This window comes from Haliotis rubra, unplaced genomic scaffold, assembly GCF_003918875.1.
Source record: "Haliotis rubra isolate DU_JTF1 unplaced genomic scaffold, ASM391887v1 Scf83, whole genome shotgun sequence".
Taxonomy (NCBI): Eukaryota; Metazoa; Mollusca; class Gastropoda; order Lepetellida; family Haliotidae; genus Haliotis; species Haliotis rubra.
This window is the reverse complement of record NW_025767557.1, coordinates 529,912-553,811: the sequence shown is the minus strand read 5'-3', so window position 1 is coordinate 553,811 and position 23,900 is coordinate 529,912. Positions and strand designations below refer to the sequence as shown.

The 23,900-nt window shown below is 40.2% G+C and overlaps 2 protein-coding genes across 2 annotated transcripts; one reads left to right on the top strand and one right to left on the bottom strand.

Annotated features, from left to right (window-relative positions):
- Positions 1-1,807: 1,807 nt before the first annotated feature.
- LOC124262277 (beta-1,3-galactosyltransferase 5-like) lies at positions 1,808-10,145 on the top strand. Its single transcript, XM_046696764.1, has 2 exons — positions 1,808-1,885; positions 8,944-10,145. The coding sequence occupies exons 1-2, from the start codon at positions 1,809-1,811 to the stop codon at positions 9,992-9,994; spliced, it is 1,128 nt and encodes a 375-aa protein (XP_046552720.1). The 5' UTR covers position 1,808; the 3' UTR covers positions 9,995-10,145.
- A 6,402-nt stretch (positions 10,146-16,547) lies between these two features.
- LOC124262266 (beta-1,3-galactosyltransferase 5-like) lies at positions 16,548-19,764 on the bottom strand. Its single transcript, XM_046696752.1, has 2 exons — positions 19,654-19,764; positions 16,548-18,397 (listed from the first exon to the last, which is right to left on the bottom strand). Exons 1-2 carry the CDS (start codon positions 19,700-19,702, stop codon positions 17,346-17,348), a joined length of 1,101 nt encoding a protein of 366 aa, XP_046552708.1. The 5' UTR covers positions 19,703-19,764; the 3' UTR covers positions 16,548-17,345.
- Between the last annotated feature and the right edge of the window lie 4,136 nt (positions 19,765-23,900).

Here is a 23,900-nt window from a genome sequence, read left to right as displayed (position 1 = left end):
CACCAAACGAAGGATACATAATCAGGCCGCTGCTATATAAAGGGTATATACCTTGTGCGGGGTAATACAATCAAACAAAGGTGTGTCGAACATCCGGTTGTCCCGAACCTCGGATATGTCGAAGTAGTAGGTGTTAATGGTGTTTTGCTTTACACATGTGTATGCTTGTGTGCATGCGTGCTTGCATGTATGTATGTATGTATGTATATATATATGTATGTATGTATGTATGTATGTATGTATGTATGTATGTATGTATGTATGTATGTATGTATGTATGTATGTATGTATGTATGTATGTATGTATGTATGTATGTATGTATGTATGTATGTATGTATGTATGTATGTATGTATGTATGCATGCATGCATGCATGCATGTATGTATGTATGCATGTATGTATGTATGTCGAGTCCGTCTCATATCTGAATCATCTGAAGTATGACTTACCTAAGCGACGAGGCTAATTATGAACAAGTATCCCTCATCTAGCATGTAATATACGTTTCAAAATATTTACGCTGTGTTTTGGAAACCAATCCCCAAGCACCAAGTGTGTACTTTCTTTTATTCGTCAGTTTAGTTTAAGCTTCGTTATTGGTAATCACTCTCAGTAAACCCTCACACGTTCACTCGACCACTCTAACCACCAGATGTGCCTTGCCAATACAATCTAAAAATGACACGAAATGTCACTAAACGGACTCGCTGTAACCTGTAAATAATTAAGTTCCACCATGGCAGCGCATGCCACAAGCTCTGTCACAGTTACTAAATCGTCTCGTCACGTAATTTTAGCTCGAATGTAAACACCGCCATATTGACTGCTGCGTTGGGAATATACGAATACCTAAAGGGATTATCGCCGTCTATTTTGATTTGAGACCTGTAACTTGGCCTTATGTGTATGTGTGTTTACTTTAAGCCATGTGTTGACTGCTATGTCTCAAAATAATATCAACTGAAAATATGCCGATCTTCAAATCGCTGTTTGTACAGGTTGAACACTTCGCTGAATATGCGATGTTCGGACATATGCCAACTTTCCGTTTTTCAGATGATATTTGACAACTGTATTCTTCCACTCGCAATTTCGCATTTGGTTGCTAAAAATAGTTCCAAGAACGTGCAATCGATGGATGAAATATAATTAATACATTAACACAAATACTGTATTTTATTATTTTAATAAGGATTAAATTTAATAATTATTAAATTAAACAGTCACTTCCATTCTTATCAAGCCAACTTTTAAGTTTGATTACAGAATTTATTTCACAATAGCGACGGGTGATGATTTATATTTTAATCTTATTCGTACACGTTATGCGAGCGGATTCCTCAATCGCGTCAGATAAAGACCTAATTTAGGGTCTAAACAGTTTGTAAATAATCATATGTATAAAATCGCAATTAAGATAAACGCAAGGTAATGAATTAGTGATGGGGGTTCTGATATTGCCGTATTGAATCAGCACATCAAAGCTAAATTGTATCGCGATTTAATTAACTAGCGTTTCTGGATACAGTGAGTTTTTGAAACCGTAAGTAAGAACACGTGGACAAAAGGATGATGATTATTGTTACAGTGTGACACTATGAGTCTTTACACAATTGTTAATTAAGTCAATAGGAAACTATGGCATTGTTCGTATGCCGAGCCTGACATGCTTGTGTGCGTCGAATCGATCTGACCCCGTCACGCAACAGCTGTTGCTATGGCAACAACAGCTACGTTGTCAGGGCCCGACGCTAATTGATACTTTCATCGACAAGATTATTACTGGCTCAACTTAGCAAAGCGTCATATGACCTTGTCTAGTGAAGAAGGGGGTCAACAGCCGCTTGTTGTGTCTTTTGTTGAGGTACTGTGGAGTTCTGCAAGGTAGGTAGCTTTGAGCCTGATTATTCAACGTGCTGTGACCAGTGATCCCGTTTCATGGTTGTTCATCGCCGCACTCCGCCATATTCCAGTAATATGGCGGCGGTCTGAAAATATTCGAGTCTTGACCAGACAATCCAGTGACTGACATCATGAGCACGGATATACACAACTGGGATATGATGACATGTGTCGACCAAGTCAGAAGGCCTCGCCATCCGATACCGTTAGTCGCCTCTCACGACAAGCATGGATCGTATCTCAATTGTGTAGATTGATGCTCATGGTGTTAATCACTGGATTGTCTGGTCCAAACTCGATTATTAACGGACTGCCGTCGTGCAGCTTGAGTATAGCTGAGTGCGGATTTAAACAACAAACAATCACTTTTAACCCTAGGGTCCCAACATATAAAGTAAAAACGTAGATGTTTTTCACACCGGCTTCGAATTGAAACTGGCAGATATGTTATAGAGACTAATGAAGAATAATGACAATTATTATGGATCTACAACTTCTTTTATTCTGTGGAGGCGACGTTTCGACATAGGTTCTAATGTCTAATGTCGTTGTCAAGCAACCTATGTCGAAACGTCGCCTCCACAGAATAAAAGAAGTTGTATATCCATAATAATTGTCATTATTCTTCATCAACTCAACTTCTAAAATGCCCATCAAAGAAGTATAGAGACTAATGTTGATAGATTATGCCTAGTATGCAAAGAACGATATATTGAAGACGAGTACAATTTTTTATCAACATGTAACGCATACCAACGTCTAAGGCCTCTATATTTGACAAATAAATACTATTTGAATCATACTGCACATAAATATAACGTGTTAATGTCAAATGTAAATCCAGAAACTTAAAAAAATCTAGCAGTGTATGTATATAATGCTATGCGACTTAGACATTCATTTGTACATATTGTAACATAACCGAACCGTATGTTATTGTTTATATTGTATATACTCTCTCATAGCCAATTATCAATGAAGAATTGGCCTGTGGCCTCCACAACAAGAAATAAAGATTGATTATTTGTAGTAAAAACTCTATCTAGTTGGCGAGATACTGAATCATTTACAATAATTGCCTCAAGGTGACTGGGACAGGTCCTTGGAACATGGACATAGCATAAAACAAGATTTCATTCGCAACCCCAAGCTCTCTTGAATAACTTCTAATCTGCCTGCCCAGTGGGATTTCTATCTCATTACGATATCCTGGTAGTCTAATGCGGTTAATTTCATACCGGATATATTCCGAACGTAGCACTAATTACCAGCAGAGAAGGCCGCCTTGAAATCGGATTAATTCCCACCAGAATCATACATCAAGGCACTGATACAGCTTTGACCAGAATCGGAGGCAGGGGGTGGCGGGAGCTGGTAGTCGAGTATTCTTCGAACTTCATACTTTAATCCCTCTGTGAGGGATGCTAGCTACTTATCTGGCAATGACGACGACGATGACGATGATAATGATGATGATGATGATTCGATCAATGATGATGATGATGATTCTTTCAATATATTTACTTTCCATGGGTTGTTCTCTTCAGTAAAAATGTTATACGTTGTCACTGTCATGAACTAAGTTCAATGTCCAAAGGTTATTGGACGTGTTGAGGGTTATACGAACGATGGGTCAAACTGACCTAACACGGAGAATATCGGCGCGGGGTATTGCATGATGCGATAAACGTACAAGGGAACAATGAGTGTGTTGTCTGGCTGTTCTTTCCCGCAGCTGGACAACTTGTGCTGCTGTGGTCAGTCAGTGCAAGACAAGGTTGATCAATAATCTGTTCAACGCTCTATTTGCGGGATGAACTGAGGATTTCTTTCTACTTCCCAACATTTGTTAATCAACATGTACAGCGAGGCGTAGAACCATTTGAGGCATTAACTATGTTCCAAAACATTGGTGATAAAATCGATGTATTAAACGCGCCTTAAACTACGTATTTCATTTCACGGACCCAAGCCTACCATGAGAACCCCGAATGAGATAGTGGGCTCCACCCGCTGCTTGATGTTCGGGGTTGTAACACCCTGCCAGTGTTGGGAAAATTGTGTGGGGTGGGGTAAGGGTGTCTAATTCTGAAGAATACTGGTGGAAGTAGACTAGTACTGGGTATATGCTGGATGCCCCGGTATCATGATGTGGAGGAAATAGAAACATTCAGTGGAACTGGTCTCATAAATATGTTGCCGTTTTCATAGTAAATATGATGTGGAAAAGCCACATTTCGTGATATTGTTGACGAATACCTCCAGTCGCATAACCAGTTTCACATAAAATTTTTAATGACGCCTCCAAACGATTCATATATGCACCAGAGCGCATCTCGATGTAAATGATCCAGAATGTGCTGACTCAATGTACAATTACTCCAAATACATCACAATAATCAAATATAGATGAAAGAGTTATACAATATCTGTAGCGGTATTGTTGATATGGACTTGCCATTGACAATCATTCTGATTGACAATCATTTAATTTACACTGGTCCCAATTAGCTCTACTGTGTAAGTCTCACTCTATAGATACACGCTAAATGATGCAGGATCATAGATCTTTACACACGAAGAAGTGTCGTCCGCATGGGTTTATTTTGACTCCCAGTGGGGATTCAGAGACAGAACAGATCCCAGTTGGGTACTCATGTTTGACTCCCTGTGGAGATTCAGTGACAGAACAGGTTCTCAGTGCCTGTGTTTCACTCCCTGTGGAGATTCAGTGACAGAACAGGTTCCCAGTGGCCAGTGTTTGACTCCCTGTGGAGATTCAGTGACAGAACAGGATCCCAGTGCCTGTGTTTGACTCCATCTGGAGATTCAGTGACAGAACAGGTTCCCAGTGCCTGTGTTTGACTCCCTGTTGAGATTCAGGGAGAACCTGTTCCAAGTGACATGTGTTTGACTCCCTCTGGGACAGTGACAGGAACCATGTATGATGAGATTCAGGGACACAACCTGTACCCAGTGACCTGTGTTTGACCCCTGTGGAGAGTGACCTGTGTTTGTGTTTAACTCCCTCAGTGGCAGAACAGGTTCCCGAGATTCAGTGACAGAACAGGTTCCCTGATGTCCTATGTTTGACTCCCAGGTTTGGTCTGTGTTTGACTCCCCTGTGGAGATTCAGTGTGGCCCATGTTTGACTCCCCTGTGTTTGACTCCCAGTGACCTGTGTGGAGATTCAGGGACAGAACAGGTTCCCGATGTCCTGTGTTTGACTCCCCTGTGGAATCTGTGTTTGACTTGTGGAGATTCAGTGACAGAACAGGTTCCCGATGTCCTATGTTTGACTCCCTGTGGATAAATCTAACTCACTGAACCGAGGGGGAACCTTATTCAGTAAACTCTCATAAGATTACAGCAGTAATATTTAACAGGGCAAAGGTGCCCCATCCACTCTTTCCTAGCACTACCGGGTTAGATTTGGTCTTCAGCATCCCATGCTTGTCGATATAGGCGACTAACGAGATCGGCTGGTCATGCTGGCTGACTTGCTTGACACACGTCATCGCATCCTAAATTTGTAGATCAATGCTCATGATGTTAATCACTGGATTGTGAGGCCCAGACTACATTATGTACAGACCGCCGACATATAGCTGGAATATTGTGCGCCGTTAAACAACAAGAACCAACCAACATCTAACCCATAGGGGCGGTGGGGTAGCGTAGTGGTTAAAGCGTTTGTTCGTCACGCCGAAGACCCGGGTTCGATTCCCCACATGGGTACAATATGTGAAGCCCATTTCTGGTGTCCCCCGCCGTGATATAGTTGGAATATTGCTAAAAGCGGCGTAAAACTAAACTCAATCACTCTAACCCATAAATTAAAACGCTAGTAAATCCGGCTGCCACTCGTTCCGCTTTGGTAAAATATTCCTGTGCATACATGTATTGCTGTAATCTACGTTGCTAAGCAGCCCGAAAAACAGCTCCAGGCCGTACTTGCAGTAAACTGTACGTTAATCTCCTAAGACGCGTATCCATCCATCAATGTGACCGTGTTTAGTCGGCAGTTGCATAACACATTCGTCTCTCCGGAAGAGCCACGACCTTCGCAAAATAAAGTGCAGTTTACATCCCCATAACAACCGCTACTGGGGGAACATAAACAAATAACAAAATAGAGTATTATCATTTATTTACATGACATATGTGAATACACAATGCCATTTAGAAAGTGGTCAAATGTAACACATGTTATATTTGGGATTACACTTTCTCAGTAAAGTACCGATTCTAGTAATTGTGTTGGGTTGGGTCCTATCCAGGATTCGAACCCATACTCTCACAAACAGGCACCTAATCATCAGCACACAAAGTCAGCGATCTTACCCACTCAGCCACCGCAACTTCCACAAGATGGAAGAATGGCAAACATAGTGTGTTAATTTGCAACTTACTGAATAGATTTTTGAGTTATTCATTGTTTTAATTCTTTAAGGTAAAATGAACAAAATAAGGGTTTAAATGTAAACATATTTATAAATTTTACAATAATGTATTGTAATGAAATGTTTCACAAAGCTGTCTGTTTTCCCTGGCACAGCCAGTCTGTGTGAATAGTTCAAAATGTGTACCTGCTGAACGAAGGTAGTTGTTTTAGATATTGGTAATATCATTTGCCCCTAACCTCAGGACTTCATGATTTATGTGCTCCCGAACCCGCTGCTTTTAGCAATATTCCAGCAATATCACAGCGGGGGACACCAGAAATGGGCTTCACACATTTACCCATGTGGGCAATCGAACCCGGGTCTTCGGCGTGACGAGCGAACGCTTTATCAACTAGACTACCCCACCAATCTCTTAATAACATAGCCCGGTTTCTCTAGATCTGCCTATGCTTTATTGATGGATAGTTGAATTGCATCGATATTTTCACGGGATGAGTCAGCAAGATTCCTACGGTGCAACATACATTATGTGAGCAGTTCCTTACTGGTCTACTGGTCGTATACTATGGGAATATATACTGAAAACATGATGGCATGCAGATAGAACATATATCGTCTATCACACATTGCCTTTACATGTGTACTTTTGAAACAACTTAGCATTTCCCAAAAGGCCTTTTGCAGATAAATAAACCCATTACAAATATATACAAGTGGATAATCGTATTTAATAATGGAAGATTTATTGTGAATTTAGCGAGTACGAGGCATGCATAATTCATAAATACAACCACAGAATCTAAATTTGAGTTCCTCAGCCAGCTCTTCAGCACTAAGCTCCAACTCCTCAATATGATGTTTGCCACATACACAATAATCTTGTAGCCAGTCCTTGCAGTTACATCGCCAATAACAAACAACGTTTTCAGAACATATAGCAAATACATTCTGCTGTAAAAACAAGTTAAATTTAACACATAGTAAACAGAAGATAGATAACACTAAGACTAAAATGTTAGCTAATATCATCCTTGACTAGTGCTCCTATTCCACTTGATCGCCTTGTCCAGTTAAGTCTCTGTTTGATGGATTTTATCTTACCTTCATGTAAAATACTTTAATTTCATTGGTCAATGACGCTTTAACAAGCTTCCGTGTCACCCCTCCCAGGAGGGTGACAACTGGAAAAAATATTACCCGCTGCCACGGTAACCGCCAAACTCTCCGCAGAGAAGCTGTATCGCTAACAATCGTATGACGTCATAATATGACGCATGCAGAGCACGGAGTTCGAAAACCGTTCGATTAGCTGTTTCAGAGTTCACTATGTACACATTTATTTTACCGACTATCATTGCTTTATTTAAACATTAAATCGTTTGGACACTCAACTTAAAAATATTTAATCATGTTATAGCAGTTTTAAGCTTGTCAGAATATGCTTCACTGATGTTAAAAATCCATTCGAGAGGCAGACGCCATTTTGTCATAACAGATGTCATATTGTCGGTAGCGAGGTTATCGATCTTCAACATAAACTAGAATGATATTTTGTATATTTAATGGCGGTAAGATAAATACGTTGTATGCTTCTCCCTCGGGTCTGATGTACGCCTTTTTGTAGCAGTGTCATCCCTCGCCTACAAAAAGGCGTATATCAGACTCTATTACCCTCGAGAGAAGCATACAAGTTATGATATACTACATAACCTTCAATTTGGATGTCGTCTCGATCTCTCTTAGATTCTCGGATGCTTATCATATAATAGTTTCCGATCAGCTCACAAACCTCGAGTAACTAGTAACACGTGCAGCGTACGCGTGCTACCATGATTAGCGATAACAAATAACACATCTATTAAGGTAGTTTACCCTCTTGTTTCTGGTAAATCAGTATAACCTGCGTCAACTGTACATGTCGGTTAGCTTGAAGGTTTTTAGAGTTTGGCTTGGTTAGTTTTTACTTCAAATTCAAATACATGAAATTCACACGAAACAGATTCATAATTCATTTCAATACGTTTCTGTTCTTGAAGGCATATAGGAAAAATAGCATATAAGATTTGAAATCTTTGTAGTTTGTGGATGCCATAAGGCGAATAAATTATTGCACTTAAGGTCGAATTAAGTATTTATTAAGTACGTATTGCTTTCAAGTGTTATTAAAGATGAACAAATAAGGGTGAAACGGTACGGGACTTATTGTTTAAGATACAATGTGTACACACACTTTCAGATTTTGAAATTTTATGGTTTCGACCGGTATCAATATTTAGCCTTGTACATCCAACTGTTTCTTTGACTGGCATTCCAGAAATTCAGGATATGAAGAATAAGGGCAATTTTATGGATATACAACTTCCTTATTCTGTATAGGCGACGTTTCGACATAGGTTCTAAGGAAGCTTGACAACGACATTAGAATCAATGTCGAAACGTCGCCTATACAGAATAAAGAAGTTGTATATCCATAAAATTGTCCTCATTCTTCATCCAACTGTTATTGATGTATATCTTTGATAGTGATTAACTCTTATTGGACAGATTTTACAAGTATACTTGTCCGGTCTCGACAGTGTGTGAATAAGATCAGGTCTATATTATGTGAAATTCTTAGCGTTTTCATTTTTCCAGGTGTCGACGGGAGACGATGCGCCTGACACCACGGCGCTGCGCCACTGCGGGCGTAGTATGCATCGCCGTCGTCGTCCTCATCTGCGTCATCCACTCCTCCACCAACACCTACTACGGCGACCCAAGACTCTTGCCATATGAAGACTATTTCGTTCCGTCGTTAACAGAAAAGATCTTCCTGGATTACGATTTCCTTATTAACTCTCATGTGTGCTTACATTCCAAAGGACCATTCCTGTTAGTAATGGTGCTATCGATACCGGAAATGACGTCACAACGTGACGCGATCAGGGACACGTGGGGTAGCGTTGCACGGGGAGGAATATGGCCTGGCTTTAAGGAACGGGTAGATGTTAGGATGGTGTTCTTGTTCGGGAACAACAGTGTAAAGTATAATCAAGAGTTGAGGAAAGAGTCTTTGTCTAAAGGAGACATCGTTCAGACAAGTTTCAAGGAAGCGTACACGAACCTGACATTAAAAGTTCTCATGGGGTATAGATGGGTGGAAAAGCATTGCCCAAATGCAAAGTTTGTGATGAAAGTTGACGAGGATGTGTTCGTGAATGTGCCATATTTCATATCACAGCTGTATGCTTCCGATTGGTCCAGACATATTCTCGGACCGTTTGCTTATTCCGAATTTACGATAAGAGATGGGAAATACGGCGTTGACAAATCCAGCTATTTCCCGCCGATCTACCCGCCGCACGTCAAGGGGAATATATACGTCATGCAGAAAGACGTTGCCGTCCGGCTACTTCACACAGCGCCTTACATGCATTACATGAACATGGAGGATGCGTTCATCACAGGGGTCCTGGCCAAAGTTCACGGACTGCGCCACGTTGATTTACCGGAAGCCTATTATGATCGCAATATATCTGCGACCTTTTGTGAGATCGCTAATGGGATCAAGGTGGTTTCACAACAATATACAGCGAAGATGATGCATGGAGTTTGGGAGAAGCTCAAGGACAGTTCATCATGTTCGCTGATCGGGAGGATAATAAGCTATTTTCGCCACATTTTTAGAAATGAATACATTCTTTAATCAAAACACCCCACCATGTAACCATGTCACCGACATGACTTCCAATGTACGTTCTGTGAATGGCGCCATGTTATATCGAATATATGATGATATACAGAACTGAGTGAGTGAGTTTAGTTTTACGCCACACTCGGCAATATTCCAGCTTTATGGCGGAGGTCTCTAAATAATCGAATCTGGAGCAGACAATCCAGTGATCAACACCATGATCGATCTCTACAATTGCGATACGATGACATGTGTCAACCAAGCCAGCAAGCCTGACCACCCGATCCCGTTAGTCGCCTCTTACGACAAGCATGGGTTACTGAAGATGAATTCTAACCCGGATCTTTGCGGGTCTGATATACAGAATATACAAAGTCAAGTGGTTCCGATCCCCACTGGATTGCTTTTGTCATCTGATTTCAGAAACGTAAGCATATCCGTTTGTTCCCTGTAGTTCCAACTTCGTTCGGAAAGCGAGATTTTCCGTCGAACGGTGTCCAGATTAACGGGGTTTCCGGTCTAACCAGATCTAGAGTTCTTGGAATTTCGACTAATGGTGTCCAGATTGACGAGGTTTCCGGTCTCACCAGGTCTAAACTGATTGGAAGTCCCGATGGCGGTGTCCGGATTAACCAAGTTACTGGTCTAACCAGGTTCATACTAATGGGTGTTGGGGTCCAAAATGTCAAAGTTTCACGTCTGACGGGATCGAGTTTCAACGCGAATTTATCACATATATTTAAATGATTGGTTCGCAGTAGTGACTTTATTTTAGGCCATTTAGAACCAGAAATGGACTTCACACATTGTACCCATGTTGGGAATCGAACCCGGGCCTTCGGCGTGACGAGCGAACGGTATAACCACTTGGCTACTCCACCGCCCCCTATCGGAAATGATATCTCTAAGCGGATATATTTACAGTGTATGAAGTGGATGTTGCTTTAGCTTTCTTACATCCTTAGAGAGCAACGTTTGTAGTATCTGGTGCGGTGGGGTAGCCTAGTGGTTAAAGCGTTCGCTCGTCAAGACGAGTTCGATTCTCCACATGGGTACAGTTTCTGAAGCCCATTTCTGGCGTCCCCCGTCGTGATATTGCTGGAATATTGCTTAAAGCGGCTTAAAACTCATTCACCGGTTCTACGTTATCTATGCCCTGAATGTCTGATGTGTTTTGGGAAAGTCTGTTTGTGAATAAACATGTTTTTGTAATGAATGTTCCGTTGTTATTACATTATCTACACGTCGTCTTGGTAAACATCGATGTGACTGGACCGCCTATGTGGCCTAGTGGATACAGCGTCTGTGTAAGGAGTGGAAGGTTCGATCCCCAGCTGCTTCATACCAAGCTGCCAGATAGTCGGCATAATGGGGAGGACACAAGGGTATTAGCTCTGACCAAAACGCACACACAAACACACATGCACGCGCACACGTTGGAAGCTGCTTGATAAGTGCAACAATCTGGGGTATGACGTTAACCCCAACGTATTTAAGATGGATTTTTGAATGAGGGTAGTGGCCACGTTGAAGGATAAAGTGTTCGCACGTTATGCCTAAAGCTCGATCCCGCAGTGTGTGAAACCAGGATACGGTGATCCCCGCCGTGACATTGCTGGAATATTGCTGAAAGAAACCTCCCTCACTCAACAAAAATATATTATCACCCATTTATGTAAATCGTTTACCGTCATGATCTAACATGCCCACAACAGCTGATAAAGTGTCGATGTCGTAATGTACAATTTATCAGTTGATGGCTAAATGTCAAACTGAACTTAAGAACTGAGTGAGTAAGTGAGAGAGTGAGTTTAGTTTCAGGCCGCTTTTAGCAATATTCCAGCAATATCACGGAGGGGACACCAGAATTGGGCTTCACATATTGTACCCATGTGGGGAATCGAACCCGAATCTTCGGCGTGACGAGCCAACGCTTTAACCACTCGGCTACACCACCGCCTTTGAGAATTATGAGGCTTTGGGGGGAAACACCTAGTTCTTTTATAGACTGGTTATAAGAAAGATACTTTATAGATAACAACTTTTTTAAATATATATGATGCGATGTTTCGGTATAGGTTCTTATCTCTTGCTCGACAACGGTATAAGAATCTATACCGAAACGTTGCATCATATATAATACAGATGTTGTTATCTCTAGAGTATCTTACTTTCTTATTGCTCACCAACTTCTAAAATGTCAATCACACTGGTTCATGGTTAACGTTTTAGTTCCAACTTATGAATCAATATGTAACAATGCAGGTTGCGGAGGCCAAACAATCAGGGCTCCAAGGTTCACAGCCTCTAGCCGATGGAATAATGACGATAGTCAGCTACAGCTAGATGTCTTTCACGTCTGTTACGTATGGAATCCTGGAAGGGACATTGTCGCGTTGTCGCCCTCTCAAATACAAGCAAAATTAACCAAAAACGCGACACGTGACATCACGACAACGCGACATTTCGCCCTTTTGTCGCATTGTCGCGATGTCGCGTGTCGCGTTTTGAATAATATTTTTCTTTATTCCTCCAAAGGGCGACAATTTTCAAGGTCAAAAGATGTAAGATGTGTAAAAACAGCCTAAAACTTTACTAAAACGCGACACGCGACAATGCGACAAAAGGGCGAAATGTCGCGTTTTAGTGATTTTTTAGGCTTCTTTTTACACATATTAGATAGGGCGACGCGCGACAAAGCGACATATTTTGACCTTGAAAATTGTCGCTATGTCGCGTGACTCCCTTTGGAGGAATAGAAAAATATTATTCAAAACGCGACACGCGACATCGCGACAATGCGACAAAAGGGCGAAATGTCGCGTTGCAAATGTCATGATATTGAACTGAGAATGAACAAGAATACAACAACAGAATATCATGAAATTTAACTGTACATTATTCCACTGAATCATGAACAATATACTTGCTGGTTGTCAGTTGGTCGACAATTAATAAATAACAGGGCCTTTTAGAATTGCCAGGCTTTTTTCTGCGTTCTATAGCAAGATCGATATCGTGATTAATTCCATATATCCGGGAAACTGTTGCCATATGGGACAGCACTACGCTCCATTGATGTTGGTGAAGACAATGGGAAACAGCTGTCACATCTGAAATATGGTTGACTATTCAGGGTATCGAATCCGGAAGTGGTGTGTCTTAAGTGACACAATTCAGCGATTGGAACATAATGATATAAAACCACACCCTTGCGATTGACAAGCTCAATTTACAATTACTTTTCATGAACACTTGGCTTCTTCCATATTGCCTCAATGTATTATTTGCAATATTCCAGCTATATGGCGGTCTGTAAAGAACCGATTCCAGACCGGACAATACAGTGATCACCAGGATAGTTCTACGGAAATGGGATACGATGACATGTGTCAATCAAGTCAACGAGCCTGATGCCTAAGTCGCTTCTTACGACAAGCATGAGTTGCTGAAGACCAATTCGAACCCGGAGTCCTAAGAGGATGAGTGAGTGAGTGAGTGAGTGAGTGAGTGAGTGAGTTTAGTTTTACGCCGCATTTAGCAATATTCCAGCAACATCACTGCGGGGGACACCAGAAGTGGGCTTCACACATTGTACCAATGTGGGGAATCGAATTCAGGTCTTCGGCGAACGAACGTGATGACGAGCGAACGCTTTAACCAATACGCTACCCCACCGCAGCCCTAAGAGGATGAACTATTGTAAGTAATTTGGAAACACCAAATGCAAATGAAACAAATCTTCAGGTCAGGAATCATTATAATGTTTGGTCAGTTGGTATACAATGTATAATAATATTAAAAGAAACACAACATATATGTACACCGTAACATGCCTGTATTCTTGATAAATTATACTGCGTGCATTACCCAAAGAAACAGTCAGTACCCAATGTGACTAATAACACATGGTTCTTGAACGCTTGTGCCCCATCCAACAAGAGGTGAGGTGAAATTGGGTTTTACGTCGTGCTTGAAAATATTTCGCTCATATGACGACGTGCATGCGTGTGTATATGTATGTGCGGCTGCTTGTACTAGCCCAGACTGAAGCTGGTTTTACAGTGCTAGCCCACTGAGATACCATGCCGCAGTGAAGCATGAATACCCCACTCAGACACATTATACTGACTCCGAGCCGACCAGTCCTTGTTGTACCCATTAATGCCGAGCGCCAGGCAGGGACCAACAAGTACCATATTTTAACGTCTTTTGGTATGACGCGGTCAGGGATCGAACCCGCGACCTTCCGCTCTCCGGGTGGACGCTCTGACCACTACACCACGGAGGCGGTTCCATCCAACAAGAACTGGCGGGTGAAGGGAAACGTGATTCAAATGAAAAGAGGCATGTGTCAGCATGCAAATCGTGTTTGACTCAGTCAGACCCTTAGCGTTATAAGGAGTGAGTAAGTGAGTTTAGTTTTACGCCGCACTCCAGCTATATGGCGGCGGTATGTAAATAATCGAGTCTGGACCAGACAATCCAGCGATCAACAGCATGAGCATCGATCTGCGCAATTGGGAACCGATGACATAGCGTTATAAGGAAATAAGGTCATATGAGCCTTGATGGCATATGTTTCAAGATATGTCAAAATATACCAATGCGTGGAGCAATGTTGGAAGTTTTGTTTCACATAGCAGAAACATCTATGATCATATGCATGTTGTTTTTGTGAGTACACACAAACTGTTCAAATGCATTCCCTTGATAATCAGAATTGAGGTAAAATAAAAACATTTGAAAATTTACATATTTACAAATGGTAAAGGTTTCATATTTAAAACCCTGGAAATATTTAAGAAAACAGAATACTGTTTCGTTGGTGTAAAATCTGGATTGTCCCTGCTATAAGCCTACTCTGGTGCCCCAGTGATATTGCTGGAATATCATTTTAACCACATCCATTTGCTCAATGCCCTGAATTGACATCACGCCTCCCCTTTCCCCTGGGACGTCTTCACTGGCGAAGCACAAATGTCCTGGAAAATAACTCTTCCGTACTGTTACTGGGCGGAACGGTAATATTTAGGTCGCTGGTGCGTTTAGCTGGCAATTAGTTAGTCACTGGGAACGGCGTTTCCGCTTTAATCCTCTCAGTGCATTTACTAAATGACTGGTACTATTTATTAATTTTTTAATTTTTTTATTTTATTCACATTTTGATTCATATTTTGATATCTACAATGTTACCAAGATTTACCTGTGAAGCTAAAGTATACAATTTCATGGAAATCTCAAACATTTATTATTTTAGAAAATATTACTTTGAAAAAGTCTAATCTCATTTTCAATACTTTTGGATACGATGCCCTTTGCGTGAAGACCTGATCTTGAGCGTCTTGTGAAGTATTATTTTTATTGCTTATTTGTACACATTGCACTGGTAGAGCACGATTAAGAAAAGACATATCACTCGCTCTCTCATTCATACCCATGCATTCTCTATCATAAAACTTACAAGTTTTACGTACATTGCCCATTTGCCTTCGAATTCATTAAAATTGGATTTATTCCAATATCTGGCTTTTTCTACAAGATAATACTTTAATTCCTTAATGAAGTCTGACAACATAGGAATTATCTTTCGATGCTTACAGTTATAAACATAATATTTGGCTAGTAGTAGTATCAAATCAAAAGTATCACCTGTATGAAATGTGTGTGAACACACAAAAAGAATAAAATCACAGTGAAGATATGAAGTACCTGTGTGTACACAGTTGAGCTTCAGCCAATATGAGAATTTGGGCCAAAACGCCTTGCTTGCTCTACAATTCCAGAACTGATGAACTATTGATTCAGGTTTGCCCCACAGAAAGTGCATAGATTACTTTCAACAATGTGCATTTTGAACCTGTAGTATTTGTTGATCATATTTTCCAGCTGGCCTCATCCAATTGTATGCTACATGTTTCAGATCAAGCATAGTTATTGTTATTCTGCAGCTCGTCACTTGTAGTCACGTTTAGCTTGATAACGGTGTAGGAATCCACACCATTTCAGTAAACAAGAAGTCTTCTTTGAGTGGCATTTGTAGAAGTTGGAGAGTCAGATAAGGACAACATTTATGGATGAACAACTTCTTTATTCAAGTGATCGACGTTTCGATACAGATTCTTGTATTGTTGTCAAGCAGATATAAAACAGGTAGAAACTGTGAATACATGCTCAACTTCTGCTCTGTACATCCCACAGGTTTCTAAATGTAATCCCTTTTCATCACATCACTGTATTTCTCCAATATCTTCTTTTGGTTTTTGTTGATTATGTATCGTTTATATAAAGCCCTGTTTTCTACCTGATTCATGCCTCCTTGACAACGATACAAGAATCTGTGAAACGTCGCATCACCTGAATAAAGAAGTTGTTCATCCATAAAGTCTGTCCTTATCTATCAAACAAGAAGCAGATCCATAAAGCTGTGATGTTCGTTACAGTACGGAGAATGTGTTCTGGAAATGCATAAATTAGTCAGATACAAGAGACACAAACACAGGATAACACAAGTTGACCAAAACCCAGTGAGAGAAGAAATCCCCAACAGAGAAAAATATACTCGGAACATAGAACAGTTTAATAAAACGGGTACAGATTAATGGACAAGACTTCAATGCAATGAAAAACAAGTTGCATGTAAAATATGATCAATTTTTGCGGTATTCAACACATACACTAATGCTTTTCATGATACTGAAAAGTGATATCGGTCATGATGACGTCATACAGATTGACACCCATCAGTCATCGTGACGTCATGATTCTTTTGTGCTTGAGTCATTATGTGCCGCTATTGAACTTCCACAAGCTGTATTCGTCCTCCAAACATTACACGTTGAAGGGTTTTAATGTTTTCTACATTGGACGGAATCAGATACAACGATATTGAGCGAAGAACTGTTTGAATATTCTAGCATATCGATCGAGGTCGAAAAAACCTGGGCTCACGCATAGCAGAGGCAGCCAACCTGAGATTTGTGGTTTTAGAATAAATACTTCTCTGTACTCGTCTCTGCACACTTTCATGCATCGGTTTTATCAAGCCTTTTCGTCATTATAGAGTGAAAAGTTCATCAAAGTGTTTTAGCATAAGTAAATATATAATTTAAATTAAACTACCGATTCCGCATCAAGATTCCTGATGATAAATATCTCCCCGATCACTTGTTGTCCTCTGGGAAAAGATGTGGGTTTAATTTCGCCAGAAAAGTGACACCAGCTCTCGATGAAACCATACCCTGCCAATGTGCCTTCACACACTCTAGGTCCATGATCCTTTCCAGTGGATCCGAAGTCCACACATAACCCATGCTCTTGAGCAATATATTGTCACAAAATGGCTTCCATGACAACACTGCCTTTACGTTAAACACAACGTCGGATCCTCAATAGCATCCCATATCCGATATGCAACCGATGCATTTACTTGTTGAGCTGCGATCTTCCTGCTTAAAGCGAAGTCACAGACGTCCGGGCCACCGTAAGGGTTGTATTGATCTCTGGGGATGTCGTAATGTCTGACGTCGAGGATCTTGGCGAGAGTACCGGTGATGTGAGCGTCTTCCATGTTGACGTATGGTAAAAACTGGGACAGCAGCATAATGCGTGTTGCTAGCGGGGTGGGCATCACATATATGTTCCCTTTCACATGTGGCGGGTACCTTTGTAAGGGGTACGCGTCTTTAGACACCTTCGTCTTTCCATCTCTCTGCACTTTGTCGTCATAGTGGAAGTGGCCGTAGATTTGGTTGGTCATATTGATGGACAGCAATATGTCCGTCATGCGTGGTATATCTATGAATGAGTCCTCGTCTGCTTTCATAATGAATGCAGTTTTTGCACAGTACTGCTGCGCCCACTTAATTGCCATTAACACTTTGTATGTCAAATTGAAATACGATTCGGTGAAATTGACTTGCACAATATCATTGTACAGCTTTGCTTCTTTTTCGATGATATGGTTCTCCCGCGACGAGTTGCTGACGCCGAAAAAGAAAGCCATCTTCACTGGTCCAAACAACTTCTTGCCGGGCCAAAAGTGTCCTCTAGCGGTACGTCCGTACGTCTGTCTTATTGCCTGTCTCTGTTCTGTTTTATTGTGCAGAGACATCACCGCCACCAGCAGAAGCTGCGTCTCGTTCGGTCCACAGACGTCAGCGCCATCTATGATGAAGGGGAACTCCAGGGGCGTGATGATACGTTCCCTGGGGTCAAAGTACCACATGGACTTGTAAATGTCAGCGTGGCCGTAGAAATTGTTTTTGACAAGAGTTCTTGATATTTGACGATACAGAAGCTTGATTTCCGAGTCGTGTGGTTCTACTGGTGAGCTCCTGAATAGCAGCATCGCGAACCAGATGAAGACCACACACACGAGGATCACGCGCTTGTTGAGTAACAGTCTCCATTGCCCTGGAACAAAACAAATGTAAGCAAATGTACCAAGTATGCTTTCGTGGACGATATGCACATATTAAAAGTGTTAAGAGGACACAAGGGTTGGCTTACAGAACTTAAGTCATGATAAAGAGAAGACAAGTTAGTAGTTCCAAAGACAAGAAGACGGCTACATTCGTCGAGTAGGTGTCTTCATGGTGAGCTACTGTATGCAAGAGATCCGTATGCCAGCATAAACACCAGGCGATGTTAGAGGGCTAAAATGGATCCTCATGTAACAAGCAAGAACATATTTACATTTCATTGAAGGGCATTTTAGAAGTTGTAAAGATGAAAGAAAACCAAGTTGTATGGATAGTCAACTTCTTTATTGCAGTGAAGTTTATACGGTGAGTACCTGCACCGTAACGTCGTACTCATTGCAATATAGAAGTTAACTATCCATACAACTTGGTTTTCCAACATATTTACATGTTTTCATAATGAGCCACAACACAAAGTGACCATGGCGATACGGCAATCGTCGAATGTTGTATACATGCCATCATGGTTAGGAACAGTGCTAAACAGACCTGGCCCCGATTTCTCGAAACAAACTTAAGTCTGAGTTTCGACTTAAGTTAGAGTTTTTACTCAAATTTGAGAAAACGCATTTCCCAGAATGAACTAAAATCGATATTAAACTCAAACATAGTAGACAATTTGAGTTTGGTGGATAGATTACTTAAGTTGTTTGGGCATTTTTATTTAATAAATGCAGTTGAGTTAAAAATTCATCTGTTTCAAATTGTCCAACTCAGTTTGAAATTTGAGTAAAAACTTAAAGTTTGTTTCGAGAAATAGGGGCCTGTACACAACAACATAATACAGAAGGTGTTAGAAGGAGTTACGGGTGCCGGATACTATTTCACAGGGAACAAAATAAGGGATTAAGGGGATTATCACACCCCAGTGATTTCTTCTACTGAAACAATAGGAGTTGGGTAAGGGAGAAGACCCCGATCCGGGTTAGAATTGGTCATGGACAACCCATGCTTATCGTAAGAGGCGACTTATGGGAACGAGTTTGGTCAGAGTCGCTGACTTGGTTGACACATGTCATCGTATCCCAATTGCGTGGATCGATGCTCACGATGTTCATCACTGTATTGTCTGGCCCAGAGTCGATTATTTACAGGCCGCCGTCATATAGCTAGAATATTGTTAAGCGCCAAGAAATTGATAAAACAATATTGCGTTTTAATCAAATCGGCTGTACTTTGGACACTTACTAGACGTAGACAATGCATTTTTCACACTGCCCCACCGAAGGCTCATCATGGCGGAGGCCAAATGGTATTTTCTGGTCTTGTAGGGATCGATTATGCGGAGACCGTCACTGGGCATGTGACATCCTGTAAATAGACCATTTGAAATATGCAATCATGGGTAGGTATTTGTGTGGATCTATTGTGCTAAAGCGTTTTTATGTCCTATAGTAATATATATAGCTGGACCCAACGATTCTCCCTCATTCTGATCTCCAAACCACCACGCCTGTGTTTATAATAAGGCAAGGAATATAGAATACGCATTGACACGTGTGTGTGTGTGTGTGTGTGTGTGTGTGTGTGTGTGTGTGTGTGTGTGTGTGTGTGTGTGTGTGTTAGCGTTAGCGTTTACACGCAGGCATGTACGCACGATTACTCACACTGTGCTGGTTGTTGCAATACCGTTGCTTGATATATCAAACAATACTGTATACGTTACCCCAAAATACTATATATTCGTCCACTGCAGATTATCATACGCAACTATATTCGGTTGGCCTCATCTCATGACCCTGGTCAGCCCGCGGTCAAGCGTCATGTTAAATACTTCTTTATTTAGGTGATGCGACGTTTCTTTACAGATTTTTATCGTTGTCAAGCAGGTATGAAACCGGTAGAAACTGCTTGTGAAAACGGCATCATTCCTGTAGCCCCCGTCCCCCTAGCCCCCTGTTGTTCCAAGCCACTGATTAGTACCTCTAACCCCTCGCCTGGCTGTTCTGTTAACTGTACTCACTCCCCTGTAACTGGATTAACTGCTACTAAGCTGGTTAGGTTAGGTTTCGGTTGTGAATAGGTGACTACCGGTACTTATTTATCCACGAGGAAGCTTCCAGCAAGTACAGCTGCTCCCAAACGTAGGAAGCAATAGGTAGAGTACAATGATTAGAGTACGTGCTATGTGAAAGAAATCTTGACTCATACCTGTGTGCCATTGGACATACGATGGACATTATGTATGTTGCGTAAAAACAACTGATCTGACTCAGCATTCAGAGAATGTGTTACGATCTGAATTAATATATTTGTGAATGTATATAAATATAGAATCTTCATATTTGTTTTGTCAAATTATTAGCAACAGGGATCATCTACTGATCAATAATGATCACTGAGCCGTGATTCTATATTATCTATACCAAGTACCGGTAGTCACCTTCTCACAACCAACGCCTGACCTAACGAGTTAATTAATAGTAGCAGTTAATCCGGTTACAGGGGAGTGAATACAGCCAAAAAAACAGCCAGGCGAGGGGCTAGAGGTACTAATTAGTAGCCTGCAACAACAGGGGGCTAGGGGACAGGGGTGGGGTCGTGAAAACATGCTCAACTTCTGCTCTGTACATCCCAGATGTAATCCCTTGTCAAACATCGCTGTATTTCTCTATTATCTTCTTCTTGCATTTGTTGATAACACTGTATATATAAAGCCCTGTTTTCTACCTGATTCATGCCTGCTTGACAACGACACAATATTCTGTAAAGAAACTTTCCAGCTCCTCAATAAACAAGTTGTTCGTCCATCTAGGTATACACCAAAACATCACATACATTAACACCAAATACGACATTAACAAATGTAAACAATACCAAAATTGCAGAACTGAGTGGCTTGGAATTAATTGACCAAGAACTTACGACAAGTATATAGATTTATATGTATATTCCGGGTTGTTGGTTCTCGAACGCTTAACACATATAGTTCTCTGGATTATCGCAAGAATTGTAAAGCATGTTATTAAAAACAACTGTATTTTAACACAAGCCAACATCGGAGTATTTACCATGTCTCGTTGTAAAACGCCCGAAAATGTATGAAGTCCGAAAAAGTATAATCTGACGATATATTGACTTTATATATACATGGTGGTTACTATTAGGCCACCTAAAATAATTTCTTGTTTCTCAATACCGCCCGACCCTATTTTTTATTTATCGCACTGGTACATTTGCGTATATAAAGCTGGCAGACTTCCGAAATCCGTCTCAGCTTCCGACTTTGTATAGAAAATCAGAAAACAAATTTATTACAAAATAAAAATGAAATCCGCCCTATCTAACCAATTTCTAAAAGAAAAGAAGAGAAACAAGAATTTTATCTCATGTGGCCTTACGGTTAACCAAAAACAAGCACTTTTTATGTAGGTGTCATTTATTTTCAGCGAATATTTCATGACACTTTGCGTTTAACCATGTGCATTTATCTATCATTGATAGTATATAAATTAAAAACTATAAAACCATCTTGGTGCGTTTTCAATACGACCTCCGGAATTCTCAATCTAAACTATAAATCGAAAACATGGGTGATAAGTCTCTTTAAGCATTCGAGACATATCACTATATTAATTCACATTATAACCGCTATGTTATTCACAGGCAGAGGCTTAAACTTGACAAATATCCAGTTACATTTGTGCATTTAGATAATATGTGTGACAGAAACATACCTTGTTTGGCGGAGACCACAGCCATGATCTATCAAAAGTGTAAACTTTTATGCAAGCGATGCCACTTACACACGCTTTTACCTGTTTCAGAGTACTGCGTTAAATGCCAACAAACTAACGTTGCCATGGATACTCCAATAAGCGATACTCCGAACAATAGGTCTCATTACAAACAACGCGATAACACGGGGTGGATTGTGAGTCCTAGAGATGTAAGCCTCATTGTAACGTATCTGTTGTTCTTAATGATGCTAATTAGAGCCTTTGTCAGCCAGATTCATTAAGCAGTTTTCGAATCGTTGGTAATTGTTTTGTTACTATTTATAAACACCGAGACAGATAATACCTTGTTTGATATTGTTTGAACCAAACCGTAGCAGATGACGATTAATCAGCTAGTAACACCTTTAATTTGTCATTCAATTCGAGACTGTTTAAACCAATTCAGCGTGTACACAATATAAGTCTTTGAATAGTATTTAGAAGGGATGCACATATACGAGGAGATTCGAAATCTATTCCTACTCAAACTCATAAATATAAAAATGAAACTGGGCGTTATGAAAATATTGATAGGGAGAAAAGATATTGTATCTACTGTAAAGAAAATAATGTAAATGTTATTGAAGATGAATGTAATTTCATTCTAATTTGCCCCAAACATCATGTACATTGAAAACAGTTTATTAAACCTTATTTTTGGAAGAAACCAAGTATGCTGAAATTTTACAATTATTAACAAATCCATCTAAACATAGTATAGCAAAATTATGTAAATACATTAAGTTATGCATGTAAGAACCAACATGTTTTGTCCAGCCAATGTATAACCAATGTATATTTCAATGGATAACCATATTGTATCCTGTATACAGTGTAAAATGATGACGAGGGGCATGTAGCCCAAGTCGTTACTGAATAAAGAATCAAACAATCACCGACTCCATAATGGACTGAGAACATTCTTAAAATGTTGTGTTCCTTAAAATTAAAAAGTTGACTTCCACACATTCTTTTCTTTTATCCACAAATAAAAATAACAATTTCAGGAAGCAGTTTATCACATTTCATTCGAAAAGTAGATTTGTATTCAACAGTGATGGAACTAAACTCAATTTCTCTGAAACATATCGTCCAACTGGGATTAAAATGATAGGGCATGTATTTCAATGCTAATCAATATTTCTCAGCCGCTTATATCTGCCAAAAACGTAGCACCCCAGAAGAGATTTAACTAGTCCTTCTTAAATACTAAAATTATCGTTTATTCGTTTTTTAGGCCATCGGCCCATGTACATCGTTGAACAATAATATTTGATGATTTAGTGAAAGTGACAATGATTATAAATTGCGGAGAGGCAAACAAGTTTTAACATATTTTGCTACATTTAGAATAATTTCATGATCTTTACTGCATACTAGTAACTTATAAGAATAAGTAGTAGGGTTATCAGAAAATCTAGATGGTATATATTTTCTTCTTACCAAATTATACATTGGGCAGACAAACAAAAAGTGTATAACATTTTCAACTACATAATCATTACAATTCTTACAGAAGCACAAACATTTATTTATACCCTGCCTACGACCAATAGTTGTTTGAATAGGTAACTCGTCTAATCTGAGCAAACATAAATATCTCCTCAACTCCCAGTTTCTCATATTCATGACACGATTTTAACTGGAGATAATATTTTAACCTATCAGATGTACTTATGTTATTAAAAATTACCTGTATATTACATTCACATATGC

Excerpts from the sequence above, each read along its gene's own strand:
- LOC124262266 (XM_046696752.1), bottom strand. The coding sequence starts at position 19,702 with ATGATGAGCCTTCGGTGGGGCAGTGTGAAAAATGCATTGTCTACGTCT. Across the intron at positions 18,398-19,653 it reads AAATGCATTGTCTACGTCTA|GGCAATGGAGACTGTTACTC; the intron begins GTAAGTGTCCAA and ends GTTTTGTTCCAG.
- LOC124262277 (XM_046696764.1), top strand. The coding sequence starts at position 1,809 with ATGACCTTGTCTAGTGAAGAAGGGGGTCAACAGCCGCTTGTTGTGTCT. Across the intron at positions 1,886-8,943 it reads GTACTGTGGAGTTCTGCAAG|GTGTCGACGGGAGACGATGC; the intron begins GTAGGTAGCTTT and ends TCATTTTTCCAG.